The 15071-nt window shown below is 38.1% G+C and overlaps 1 protein-coding gene across 2 annotated transcripts in view; it reads right to left on the bottom strand.

Annotated features, from left to right (window-relative positions):
* Positions 1-1408: 1408 nt before the first annotated feature.
* The window catches only part of ITGA6 (integrin subunit alpha 6), a 76637-nt gene continuing 62974 nt past the window's right edge, over positions 1409-15071 (bottom strand). Inside the window, exons 24-26 of one of the 2 annotated variants that reach the window (XM_014846575.3) lie at positions 9211-9336; positions 5896-6025; positions 1409-3690 (exon numbers count right to left, since the gene is read on the bottom strand). In XM_014846575.3, coding sequence (XP_014702061.2) covers positions 5918-6025; positions 9211-9336 — 234 coding nt within the window. In that variant the 3' untranslated portion in view covers positions 1409-3690; positions 5896-5917. The remainder of the gene's footprint in view (positions 3691-5895; positions 6026-9210; positions 9337-15071) is intronic. The other variant, XM_014846574.3, reaches the window with a different exon arrangement.

The raw sequence follows: 15071 nt of genomic DNA, 5'->3' as shown, positions 1-15071 counted from the left end.
GAACTGCCTTTTTAATCATTTACTTTATGCTACCCAAGCTGATCAAACAACTCTTCCACATTCCTGTTTTCTCAGCCCTGAGGATGGCCTTATGTGGAACCCAGTCAACTACAACATTTCCCTCTTTCTCAACTTTAAAACAAAACAATTATCAATCCCAGTCTGTCTTCTCACATTGTCCTTTTATGGGTTAGTGTACTAGAGATCAGTTTTTCATTAAGATGTTTTCATTTAGGGTAGAAGGCTCAGCCTGAACCTTACCTCCCTGATCTGGACAATTTAAAGCATTTCCTACCTACATCTACCTCACATTCTAGAATATTCTCAACCAGAAGGGCATGACATAAGCCTTGACTGTGCACAATCCATTGGGAGGCTGTGGCAATTATTCTGCAACCAACAATAAAGTGTCAATGTTTGCAAATGGGCCCAAGGATATCCCTATAGTAATGCCTGTCATTCCTAGGCATTCCTGTATGATTGTTTTGAGAGGGAGAGAAAGGGGTGGAATCGCAGGAATCATATAAAGCACCTCCACCCCAGGTCATTATGCCACAGCCCTAGCCAAGAACAGCTACTGACATTCTTAATGCTTCTGGTGATTACACATTATTGCAGCTTTTAAATCTGGGTATATCCATGAGACTGTGGCTAAGAAGGGTTCACAGCTACCGGCCCATCATTAAAGTGCCAATCACACATTTCTTTGGGTGGTAACACCTGTTTGATCTTCAAAGCACTAAAAAGGCTAAGACAATATACCAAGTACAGTGGAAAACTATTACCTAATACACTGGACAGATAACACATTTTAGACTGGAAATTTATTCAGGCCAGGGCATGCTATATTGTCTGGGTACTATATACATGCCTTATCTTTATTTATTAAATTGTGATAATCCAGCTAGAGAAGTTTCATAGAATTGCTTAAATCTAAAGGAAATCCTTTGGTGCAGGAAGTCTTTTCTGACCAGTCAGTTCTGCCAAATCAGTCCTTGGTGATCAATATAATGACACACGTCACAGCTGGACTGCTCTCACAACCAAAACGTGTTCTAAGAGGAAAGCAATTTAGCCATAAGGACTTTTATTCTTCATGCTATGGTATCATTGCTAAATAATACCCTGCCCTTCACAAGCATAATCCTTTGAAGCAGATGAATCATTGCAAACAGATATCTCCCAATTTGTAGGTATCTTGAATAAACCATCTTTAAGATCATTTTCTTTTGAGTATCAACTGAGCAGTAGAGCCAAAAGGAGGAAAAAAAAAAAGCCTCAATCACATTGACATTGCATCTTCTTGGGTACTGGTATCTTTGGCTGATCTGAGATTATATGGAGCAGTAAGAATAAATAAAAACATCAAAAACTTTAGTTTGGCTTGATGAAATAAAAAGAAAGGCAATTCAGGTTCTCACTTATAATTTTAGAGTTTGTTTCACATATACAATGCTGTGTTACTAAGCAAGGAACACTTTCATAAAAAAATTTATTTCACACTTTTATACAAATATCCACAGGTATTTTCTAATCATGAAACAATTTTACAATGCTAGTTAGTATAAAAATGTCTCAAATGCAAACAGACCAGTGACTTGACTTGAGATGACATTTTTAACAACTATAAATTTAAACACCACTACCTTCCCGTTTCTTTCTTGTTGAACCACCCGCCCCTCCCTCCCCACCTTCAGGGCATTTGTTTTTATAACAAAGGTCTAGAAACACTTTCAAAATATCAGCTTCTTAGCAACCTATGAAGCCAGTGCGTTCGGTTCTAAGTTACCTAAGCAAGAAACTGAGATTTTAAACACTGTTATGACCTGTTTTAGAGAAATTTTTGTAAACAAAATATCATTGTAAAACTATTTTTGTGAATGAAAATTCCAAAGTACAACTAGAATAATGTCCTTAGTATCTTAAGGGCATAAGATTTCTGAAAAGCAAAAAAATTAAAAGCGACAATGGCACATGTAGCTGTATTTTGTTCTTCTAAAAGACCGAGACACTGCTTACACTATATCCCAACAAATTAGCACCGGGTTACTTTTGCTCCCCATATAACTTAACATTTGGAAGTACAGTAATTAGGAAAAAAATTCAGCTTTCATAGCTATTCAGTCTCTACTGAAAGTATAGAATAATATCTTCCTCTCCCACCTTCATTTTTAAAATTAAAAAACAACTTAAGGTTCTTGTTAGAGCATTCCCAAAGTAATTTTGGAAATATAGATAGAGGAGGAAACAAAGCAAAAAATAGATCATCTCACTGATTAAATGATTCCAATAACATTTAAAAACTTAAAGGCCAGGATGTTCTCCCTGACTCTTGGGGTCAGATATTCAGTAGTCTTACACTGACTGGATCAGTCTGGATCCACCATAGGCACTCACCATTTCTTTCAAGTCCTGAATATACAGTATTTGCAGCAGTGACTAAACTGCACTAAAGTTCAACGAACCAACCAACCCATAATTTCCAAGGATTCTTGAAAGTTATAGCATGAAATTCAGAAATATCACACAGGGCTCTAAACTCCAAAATATCCAATGTCTGATAAGAATTAAACATCTTATGGTTAAATCCTATTTCTTAAGCCAAGCTTTTGGGTTTGGAGGAAGTGGGTAAGGGCTGTCATGAAGGGAGATGTTTCAATAACTTAAACCTATCTGTAAATTATAAGAACTCTCTAGCAATTTATAAGGAATTATTATTTTCCTTTTGCAGTAAACAATTTAGGTCACACTAATGACCTCCCATGTTCTAATTCTGATTGTTTAATCCAACCTGAAGGGTAAACTGGAGAATCTTTGGCCTGTTAGTCAATAACAAAATGGTTTGTAAAAAAAGAAAAAATAAATACCATATACAAATAAGTATAACTAGCATTCAAGTCTGTTGCGCCTGGATGTTTTAGTGAAAAGGGAGAATGAGACCTGTATATATTTGGTGTGAGCAAGTGTTCACACATCTAGGAAATGGAAAAAGATGGTAGGATGGCAACATCACCTTCTATTGCACATTTAATTTAAGATAGCACTTAAAATTGAAACACAACTACCCCGATGGTGGAGTCTTGGGATGCGGGACAGTTGACTTGCAGGTCCTCCAGTCCTACAGGAAGAACGTTTGCAGGGGCAGCGTTGAGGTTAGGACGGTCACTCTGTTAGCGCGGTCACTGTGGGTGCCTTCTTCCAGCTACACTATCGGGAGGATGTCGCAAAAGCACAACTGGGCAGGCCCGTCCCCAGCACATGTTTAAGTTAGCCACACCAAAAACAAAGGCAACCCAGAAAGTTAAATTAAGGCAGTTAAAGAAAAATCCATTCCAACCGTCTTAAATTTGGCTGTGCAAAACAGGAGCCTCAGGTACGTAACAACGTCCACAGTTAAAACTGTAGGTTCGTACTGTGTGTAGTCTGTCTGAAATCAATATGCAGGTATTGAACAGACTTTTAAATCCATTTGACTTTCTGAGTTGGGAAAAAAAGCAGTTTGGGTACAGTGAAGCTTGTTTGGCCCCCCTAGGAGTAGCTTTCATTTTCATTCCACCTTGTGATCCACTGTTTTTTTTCAAAGTTATCATTATATTTTTCATCTTTGATCTCTCGCTCTTCTTTCCGGATCCTTACAGCATGGTATCGGGGAACGCTATCATCGTACCTAGAGCGTTTAAAGAATCCACACTGGAGAAGGGGGAAGAGAAAAAGAAACAAATTAAATTATCTCAAGAAAAGCAAGAGCACTAAATGGGAACGCCTAAGCTTTCTGTTCAGCTCTGCCTACCTTTGGACGAAGGAAAAAAGGCATGGTTTTCTTTTAACAAGGAACTAACAGATAGAAAAGAATGTAACAGCCAGTGGATATAAATGGAAGAGAAGAACAGCTGTAAAACTGGAAGAAACATCCGGTTTTCCATCTTGTCTTTACATTTTATAACAAATGTAAGCTACCTCTACTAACAATTTAAGGGTTTATGAAACAGTGCTTCCATTTTTTTATAATCACAATACTATATGTAAAAGATCTAATTTTCAGATTATTAGAACATCATTTTAATTTAAAGAACAATTTTTTTTAAAGGCGATAAACCAAAGCTTATCTCATGCCCCTCTCCCACTAACAAAATGGAAATTGGGTCACAAATATTTCACAAATTACTATTTGAATATGCCAGTGTTGAAATGGTTCACTTTAAGAATCTTCTCTCCTCCGAGGGTCCAGGACACATCTCTCATTAACTAGGAGGTAATTTACACTACCTGGATTTGCTGTTGTGCTTCCACATTAAGCTGTTTCATTAATAAATCGTGTAGTCACTGTGTCCTGCAATAAAGTCAATCACGTACCTCAAAGAACTTGAGGAAAAGCATCACTAGATTGAATTTCCGAGCACCCCCTAATTTTTCTCTTTATTTTTTTTTTGCAAAAGACAACATTTACATTTAAATGATTAATGAATATATATTTTATTCATTTTTCAAAAAACATTCAATCGGATCCAAAGGAGATTTTACTGAGAACATATCTGGAAATTTTAAAATCAGATTGAATTTTTTAAATGAATAAAATATATGTTTTTTTAAAAAAGATGTGTTTTCCATTTAAAAAGGCAGATGGGAGGATGAGGAAGATACTAGAATGGTTGATTAATGTGTTTATTATGTGACATCAACAGGAACAGAACATTTAAGTTGGATGATGTTATGTTCTAAAAATTATGTGCACAGTTATCACTAAATCAATAGGAAAAATGGACCAAGAAGTTTTTTGTTCTAAGGCCATTTCTACATGGACTCCTTTATCATTCTGTGCAAAAAAGCCAATACCTATCTATTACAAAATGTGGCTCCTGCCCCATGTAATCAAAGAAGGAAATCAAGGGTGATATGTAAAACTGGAATGGAAATGTTGGGATTCATCGTGACGATGCCACGGAAAGGGATTCTAGGAGTAATTCTATCCCCTCATGCCCACAGAAATGGAAAAAGGAATCACTGCCAATTCCTGTTTCCATGGATTTATAAATATGAAAAAGCAAAACATGAACTTAAAATCAACTGAGACCCACATGTGAATGAAATTTCTAGGAACATGAAACAAGGTCAAACTCCATCACAACATATTGAAATAAAAACTATCCAGAGCATTTTTACACTAGAATTTTGTATATCGAAGGTCACTTTGATAAAGAACCATCTTCTGAAATTGGCTGTAGTGTCCATCATGCCAATAGTCATAGTTTGTTGTAATGGTCTTTGACCTGTAGTAGATATGCAGGAAAAGGAAGTTGCATGCTTAGCTAGCATAAAACAATTTCTGAGCAGCAATAAAAGCATTCCAAGCCTTCCCCCATCACTTTAAAGCAAGGAGATCAAAAAGATGACAGTGAGAGAGCCTTCTCATCAAGAGAAACACAATGTTTCCAACATGCAACAGGTTAATTAGGCAATCAACACAAGCTTCTATCTGTGGAAAATTCCAAAATGGACAAGAAATCTGGAATGATTTCTTATGCATCTTTGAAATTCCGAGTGGGACACTACATACTAGATTAACAACTCACGGCAGACTGGGCTACTGTGGAGGTCTAAAGCCTCCTTTTATATGTACATAGATTTTAGATTTCTTCATTGCTGTAGGTGATGTTGAACGACAACAACACAAAATAACTCACCTGCAACCAAAGATTCTCTGTGCGTTTTTAAAAAAACTGTAAGCTTTCAAGTGACATAAATAAAATAAAATAAATCCAAGCAAGGCAAGCCAGTGTGGACATTTGGAAACATCTGTTAATGGGACACACACACAGCAAGCTGTTGCTCTTAAAGTTAGCCACCACAACCATAGCAGGTCCCACAGCTAGCAATTAAAAAACATTGATCAATTACCAATTACAGAAGTAGATCAATACTATGCATCAGAAGTAAGCCTCTCTTTATCAGACGGCTGAGCATGGATCTCAGCCTTGTGATATGTGGCATCATAATGATCTTTCTTATTTCTCTTGAAGAAACCACACTACAAGGAAGCAAGGTATTTAGTCAGTTTTACAGTTTTGTGTACAAGAGCTAAACAAAAGAAAATCTCAGATTTTAACCTGTTTTCTACTTTTAGCTTGTTTACAAAGAGACCACTATGGATCAACCAGAAGCAAACAGCCACTGCACTATGTTACGTAGTGACAGCAATCAACCCAGCTCTATTACCATGGGTCTCTGGTCAAATATTTATATGGATGACATTAGTCAGCTAATTGATTTTTCTATTTGTAACAGAAATCCCGAGGACAAAAATCATCCTAAAAGGGAAAATCATACACATCTTATTATAGTTTTGGGTGGTTTCTTCTTACAGGAGAATATGGACTCTAAAATAGGCAAAAGATTGACTTCTGTAGTTTATTGAGACAAAGGTTAAAGAATCAATTCTCTAAGTAAGATTTAGTGCAAATCCAAATAAAATAGCTACTGTGAGTATTTTTCTTCCTTTCACAGGAAATTTTATGGAACAAATGCCATTTACTTGAGGCCTTTGGATTTGTGCGGTAAATCACAATATAAATTCGAATACACCATTATGAAAGAATGACTGCTGTTATTTTCTCAAATTCTGAACTACCATGTAACGCTTAAGTGATAGGAACGTATGCTCCTCAGGTTAGGTCACTCAAAATGAGGATAAAAGTATAATTCCATTTTCTACTATAATTTCCTTCATTCAACGATGGAGAAACTTTTCTATTTACTTTTATCTAGCTCATAAGGCCATGGAACTGCCCTTTGAAATATAACTCGGTGGAATAAATCTCTGCCCTGTTGGAAAATTCTGCTTCCTAGTCTGGCAACTCATTAAGGTAAAAACCTAGATCTGTTTTGTACAACAGTAGCTACTAACTACATGTGACTATTCAAATTTAAATTAAATTTAAAAGTCAATACGTCAGTTGCACTAGCCATTCCAAGTGCTCAATAGCCACATGTGACTAGTGACTACCATATTGTATAGTAGAGCTTCAGAACGCTTCCATTACAAAAAGTTTGGTTGAGGAGCATTGATCTAGACTATTTACCTTGATATTTATTTGTGACTCTCAATTTAATACACAGTGAACACACCCAGTCAACTTTCAATAACATGTATAGGTAAATAGGATGGGAAAATGAATGAACCAGGAACCAAGAGTCCTGGTCCTGCCTCCAACTTGGCAACATTCCCAATATCCATGGGCACGAGCATCTTTGTTTGCAAAATGAAGGTGACTGGACCAGCCTGGAAGACTTTCCTCTTTTACCTCCAAAGAAAACCTTATGCAGAATACCGATATTTAAAGCAGATGAAATCAGAACTGTTCTTGTTGAAGTGGGGATGTTGGCCCTAGGCCCACTTGCCTAGCTTAGTCTTAGCACCTATGTGGATATGCAAAACCCAATTAAAGGCCATGGAATAGAGTCCTTTCTGGACCTCAATTTCTACAATTTTTTAACACATAAAAACAAATACGTCCATTTCATAAAGAAGAGCATCTATAAATTAATAAAAATTATTTTCATGTGGGGTTTTAGAAGTTATCTGACTACTTTAGAGTTTACTTGTGAGTCTGGATACTTTAGAACTTCAAAAACAAAAACAAACAAAAAAACCCAATGAGATCATCTAGTCTGAATGACTTATTAAACAGCTAAGGCAAAGCAGTGTACCAGGGAGGTGAAACGATTTGCCCAAGATTATATACAGTTTGGGTTTCTTAACTCTGAACCCATTGCTATGTCTCACCCTCATTAAAGACTCCCAATAAGACCTGCTCTGAAAAAGATTGAACTTGTGACCTCTTCCAGAGAGCACAAGAAGCTCATCCTCAAATATCAATCCTCAAATTCAGTCTTTGATATCAAAATAATTCTCAGAGCATCTCCTATATTGGCTGGCTGTGCTTTACCAGACAAACCTCTTGCCTTAAGTAAATATCAGAAGGAGGACAGGCTAACATCTCATGCAAGGAGGAATCTTGGTATGAGCAGATACCAACCTTCAATCACACATTTGGAGGACATCAGAAAATTATCTCAGATTGGCAAGAGGAAGTTACTTGAAAAAATAAAGTAAAAAAGAGATGCCCAATATTTGAAAGTGAGAATATTCTGAACCCTTGTCTATTATACTCTTGGATCTAAGGAAAGGATAAGGATGGTTTGATCCTAGAGATTGTTGGTTGAGGTTCATAACTCTTTATCCAAAGTCCTCTGTACGAGACATGCTTGGAAATGCGGAATTTGGGGCATTTTAGAAAAGTAATACACTATATACATGATGCCACTGTAATCAAAACATTCATATTTCTGCAGTGAAACGAATGAATAAAAGATAAAGACTATAAATAGCCTCTCTTTACATCATGTCAAGTTTTGCTGCCAAGTAAGTCATTAAAAACTTTCAGTTTTCAGAGTTTTTTGCAATTTGTAACTGTTGATAGGGACTGTGGACCTCCATTACTCATTGAGAATAATCCAAAATCTATAGGTTGTAATCTTTGGCAACAAAGTTTGTATCTATCTCATACACACTTTTTTGTAATGTAGACTATTTACTGGTAGGAAGCAGGAGGAAGATACTACATTTTATTTGCAGGACCAAATTCTAATGAAGAACATCAAATCGAACCCAAATCTTCCTCATGTTTGATATAGGCCATGATGACCCCTTGAGATGGAGTTATTCATTAATTTCTTGCTTTTCTATTCCTACTCTACGTGCTGCTGTAACAAGTCCCAATGGCTGCCATGAACATTTCTTTCTAGAAGTTGAAATTAACAGGGTTACAGATTCAGATTAATGGGATACACAACAATTTGGCTTAGATTCAGAATTTGATCTTAGAAGAAAAAAATACTAAAAGTAGTACAACTTTAAAAAATTGTTATTTGCCCAACACGCTAAACTATATGTGAAAAACACCAAAATTTATACATTTAAGAAACATTATTATGTACAATATAGCTTTAAATACACAGTACGAGGTAGATATACAGGGAGTCCTTGTAAAATTCTCAAGTTTGCTGTTATGTTGGGAAAATTTCATAATAAAATGTTGGGAAAAACAAAGCAATGAAGAAAAAGACATGTCCATACTATCAGTGTTAATTCACCTTTTTAAAAACATGAAATAAAGTTTGTATCACGAAACTCAAATGCTAGATATTACTTACCTTCCAGAGTATATACACTAAGAGAGCAAGCATCAAAATCCCAGCAAGAATAGCCACTAGGATGATCCACCAAGCTACTCCTGAATAGTGAGCTACAGTCTTTGAAGGAAACACAGTCACACGAACCTACGGGGCATAAAAAGCAACATCATCATAAATTGGAGTGAGTTTATAGTTCTAATTCTGCTTCTGGACACATTTTGGACAATGCAGCCTATGGGGGGACGAGATGCTTTTTTGATGTGAGATCCTTTCCTTTAATAATGGAATCTTGCTTTGAAAGGTATTTCTTGGAGCTCTTTTCCCAGAACCTGGACAATGCTGGACTGTGTTTTGACAAAGTGGTTATTTCTTTGCTAACTTATCTTTTTAAAATTTTTGTAATCAACAAAAGTAGAGACTATTGTACAATGAACCATCATTTATTCATCACCAAGTCTCAACAATTATCACAACACAGCCAATCTTGTTTCAGCTGTATAATCTGGTATCTTTTTGAGAAAGATCACTCTCTCTTTTAGTTAGTTTTCAGCAATGGAAATAAAAGGGCTAGTTTATGCATAATTAGCCTATATTCCTCGCTCAGACTTTAAAGATGTTGTGAAATATAAAAATAAGAATGGAGCTGCAGTACTGATACCATTTTAACTTTCCCTTAGGATATCAAACTAAGGACCCTCATAAACAATAAAACTTCCTGAAATGGCTTGGTGCTGTCTTCCACAACAATGTGTATGGACAAGCTAGACTCTGGATTCAGTGAGGGGCAGCTTGGAGCTTTAAGCAGCAGCTGATGAGAAGCTTAAGCTCTAAACATTTGATAGTTGGCAAATACCAATTAAACAGAAATGGTGTTTATTCATAAACCTAAAAAGTTGCTTAGGGCAATTCACAACAACTTGGTTATGTAGGTTTAGAATTCAAGTGGATTTTTGTGATGCCAGGAGACTATTTTTCAAAGCACGTAAAAGACCTGGTGATTGCTATGAATAAGATTTTGTAAACTACACTGATTAGAGATCTACCAGTTTGAAGTTTCTGATGTTTCTGGATTAAGAGAAAGCAAAGTGAAGGGTAAACAAAACTTAGAGGGAGCATTTAACTTCTGAGAAGTGTTTTTTGTCAAGTATTCCATATTAGCACCGAACTCTGGATGCCGCCTAAACATGCTTCTGTGTCTACACTGTGCATCAATACTTCTATACTACAATTCTTTTTTTTCCAATCTCTTCATTAAAGCACTTCACTTTCTACTTATACTAGAAAACAGCTTCTCAACCTCATTTGACTTATAGAATGTACTTAAAAGCAAGAGAACTGCTGTTCTTTAAACATTTAATAGGAAAGGATTCACATTTGCCAAGCTCCCAACCCCCCCGGGGGGGGGGGCGGGGGGTGTCACAGCCTCCCTTCCCCCCATAGGTATCCCAGCTTTAAGCTAAAGCAACTCTTTCTTGAGATTATTGGTTCTAACACAGGGGTAGCCATGAAATAGGGAAGACAGAATAGAGACCAGTGAAGAAATAATATAGTTGACATGATTGGTAGACCTGACTCCTGTAAAAGAAAACAAAAAGATTATTTCAATAACTTATGCTGTAGCTTGTATAACTTTGCTTTCCTAGTATCTAGCAAAGAGAAGGCACAACAGTGTGTCCTTGGGGACAAGGTGACAACTTGGAAGGGCCATCCTCATTTTTAAGAATAAGTTCTGACACGTGGAAGTGGAGAGTGGGGACTGGTCCATGGCAAGGGGAACCAGCCTTACTACAATCACGCTGTGTACCAGAGCCTTTTAAATGACTGCTATCAGTGGGAGTCAGGGGTGGGGAATCACTCCCCAAAATGGCTGCAATCCAATAGCATAAGGGCTGAACAAGGTAATTTTTGATTGTAGGGATGGGGAGGTTGTGGGAAGGAATCCAGCTGAGAGCTCTAAGCCCCAGGTCTGGCCACCATTCAAACCAAATCTTAGAGCCTTTTACAAATTGCAAAACAACTCACTGGGCGTCAAAGACTGAGGACTGCAACTAGGGGTTGGGCCACACATTTGAAGGGCACATGTGCTCTGCAAACCCAGTCTGTGTGCACGACCACACTGCAGTCCAGGAAGGCAAGAGAGGCCAGTCAGCAAGATTTTATTTTTTGTGTCCTTAAATTGTCAACTGAAGTTTGTTTTTCTCGTACGACAGTCATTCTCCAGCTGGGATTGGGAATAAGGGGGGGTTGGCCTTAACACTGGGTAAGGGGAGACCAACTGTGGGCTAAGAGTCCCAGAGCTCTGGGAAGCCTTGTCTCATCTTACTGATGGACAATGACAGGTGAAGGTGAGTAGAAATTACTCCAACTCCAAAAACAAATTTTTTTTGGTTTTGTTGAACTCTAGGCACTTCCATTGGGATGACCTATGCATGTGAACCTCATCCATCATGTGCCCCTAAGGGGAAAAAGGGCTTAAGCTCTGCTGATGCATTGAATTCTATCACCAGAGAGCAGTGCTTAGACCACATTAGCTTGCCCACTGGCAAAATCGTTTCCCTAAGTCACTCTGTAATATAATAATCTCTGCTCTTACGGAACGTCAGTATAGAAAACCACCCAATGAAGGGATTTTCGTATCTTTTACCAAACTCTTTATTCAAGACATCAGTCTCTTAGTGAGTGTTCCTTACATCAGAAATCCATCTTATACAAGGTCCGTATCTTAAGTTCTGCTCTGAATTTAGAGTCAAAAAAGAAAATCTCATTCCCCTGAAGAATGATGTACCTACTTTTACCTATCACATTTTCTTTAGTCTTTGGCAGCCAGGAAGCTTAAATACTCTCTTCTCAATCCCTTAGGAATGAAGTAGGAGTATGTAAATACAGCCAATCAACAATCCCCCCTTCCCTGGCTTAATCCGACAATTCTCTCCTGGTTCACTGTCTCCTAGATGATGACGTTCTTAATAATCAACACTGTACGTTATTCATTTGTGCAGGAAGGCATACAGTGTGCCCTTAATAAGTGCTTGTTAAATGGATGGATTTAATTTAATTGACGATAGAATCTAACCATCTTATCTAGTTCTATTAGGTGACCAGCTCTCTCTGACTTTTTTATAACAATGTCTTAAAAGTATTTTATTGAGAAGTGAACACAAAACTCTTGAAATTGCTTGGGTTGTAAGGAAACACAAAGATTTTTCTCTTCTTTTTAAAAACAAAATGAAACAAAACAGGATTAGAGTAAAAGCAGTGGGAAGAAGTTTCAATATCAAGACCAACAGACAAGTCAGATTACTCAACCTCCTTTGCTTCTATCTCCAAAGAAAAATAATCTTCAGACTGGAAAGAACAGATGAACCAAGACAAAGATGAAACTGAAACTCATCATAAGTGAGGGAATAAAAAAAGAAGGCATCCTGACACTTGAATTAAGCTCAAATCTTTAAGTCCAGAAAAACTGCACCTAAAACACTGAAGAGGTGTGTAGATATATCTGAGCTCTTGTATCTCAGAAATTACAGTTAATAGAAGAGGTATCAAAAGACTACAGCTCAGGAGATGTCTCAGTTTTCAAAAAAAATAGGTTCTAGATATAAGAGACCAGTAACCCATTCCCAAATCTACCAATTATTAAACAAAGTAGGAACACAGCAATGACTCCAATTCCCATCAGCAGGCATGGGTTCCCCAAGCCCTAAGAACATGAAATGCCCAAGAGAACCTCATTTTCATTTGTGACCCAGCCACTAGACTGGATGCCACGGCTTCTAGTTCCATCACCTTCCAGAAAACAAAAGCAACTGATGAGAAGTCATAAGCCTGAGGTCTGGTTTCACCTCCACATGCTGGTCCTGTGACCCTGACAGAGAGACAAATTTCCTTGGACTTAGTTTTCTCATCTAAATTTGAGACTTGAGGACTCAATGTGGAGCAAGTGTCACAGAGACAGAGAACACGAGCCCTGAAGTCAGACAATTATAGGTTTCAATCCAGGACCTCAAATTATGTCCCCTTCTTGTGCCTGCTTCTTTTTTTGTAAAATGGGTACAATGTATTCTTCTGAGGTTTAAATGATAGCATATAGGTAAAATGTCCAGTAAATTGTAGACATTTTATTAACATCTTATTAAAATGTTAGTCCCTTCCCTCTAAAGTGTTCATTCTCTTTTCGGCTCTAAAAACTCAGGGATTCTCAGGGTTGCTGATTTAAAGTTACAGGATGCTATAACTGCTGCCTTCAGTCAGAGGAACAGAGAATGGATTCTCTGGGAAGGTGTGGTTTAGTTGACAGCCCCTGATGATGCCCTATTGATATGATGTAGAAAGGTGGGCTGCAGTAACATGCCAAGGTCATGTAAGGCCAGGGTGACCCTATGTCCTGCTGACCCTGGGACAGTCTGAGCTTACACCACTTGTCCAGCATCCTGCCTGGCTTAGCATTTGCCCCAGACAAATGTATTCTGGTTTGGATGATACATTGTTACAGCTAAGGATCACTTATTTCAGAAACCAGAGTCATCCCGGAAACTCGCTGAATTTTCAGCTGGCTAAAGGACTGAAACCAGAACATTTCCATAATTAGATGAGTAGATCAACTTAAGAACAGTAATTCACAATCTTTCTTTCTCCAGTGTCTTTTGCAAAACATTCCCAGCCATAACACGCAGTCGTTTTACCTCGAGACCCTGATACAGGCCCCTGTGGGTTCCAGACCTGCGCAAGGAGCCCCTCACTAGCGGTATACCACAAGCTTCTGCTCCTAGTCCTGCTCTGTATTTTTCCTAAGTACCTGGGTGAAGACACAGAAGACATGCTTCTGAGCTTTGCAAAAGATAAAGCTTGCAGGGATAGAAAGTTAAGACAGCAAATAACTAAGGCTCAAAATTACTTTGTAAACTGAAACAACGAACCAAAACCAAAGCACATAAAATGTGAGGATACATTTAAAGCCAAACATTTAGAGTTTTTTTTTTTTTTAAGGAAGATTAGCCCTGAGCTAACATCTGCTGCCAATCCTCCTCTTTTTGCTGAGGAAGATGGGCCCTGAGCTAACATCCGTGCCCATCTTCCTTGACTGTATTTGTGGAATGCCTGCCACAGCATGATTTGACAAGTGATGCCATGTCTGCACCCGGGATCTGAACCGGCAAACCGATGCCGCTGATGTGGAACGTGCACACTTAACTGCTGCGCCAGCAGGCCAGTCCCCATGCATTTAGATTTTTAAAAACTGCTCAAGGACAGGATATGAGAAATACAGTGTGACAACAAATTCTGATGAAAACACCTAGAAGTTTTAACAGAACACAAACACAAAAATGGTAGCTGCTAGAAACGCAAACACAATTCTCAGCAAACATTTAAAAACCACATTTTAGACTGGAGTGACAGAGTGTGGAGCTGAGATGCTGGAAGGTAATGGCCCTAGGGCAAACTGAATGAGGCAGACCACATACCAGCTCTCTGCCCAGCGGAAGTCATACTGCCTGACAAGGGCCAGCCCAGGCAGGAGAGCAGCCTGGAACCAGTCCAGCAGTGCCCAGTATGACCATTAACTAAAGAGCTGGATGCTTAGCTCTGGAGAGAATAGGAAAGACAGGTCCAAGGAGGTGTGACAGTTTCCTTCAATTATTTCAAAGGCTGCTACATAGCCAAAAGATAGGACTTATTTTGTACTTGTTCTAAGGGGCATCAATAGGGGCTGATTCTACAAGATTCAATTCTGGATTCACATAGGAAGAGATCTTTTCTAATAACTGTAGCTGGCCACACATGGCACCAGCTACCCCATAATGTGGTGAGGTTGCCATCACTGGGGGCACTCCAACCATGGCTGCAGCATCAGTGACAGTATAAGACGTGGGGTTTCTATA

This window comes from Equus asinus, chromosome 4, assembly GCF_041296235.1.
Source record: "Equus asinus isolate D_3611 breed Donkey chromosome 4, EquAss-T2T_v2, whole genome shotgun sequence".
Classification (NCBI taxonomy): Eukaryota; Metazoa; Chordata; class Mammalia; order Perissodactyla; family Equidae; genus Equus; species Equus asinus.
This window is presented reverse-complemented; position numbering and strand designations above follow the sequence as displayed.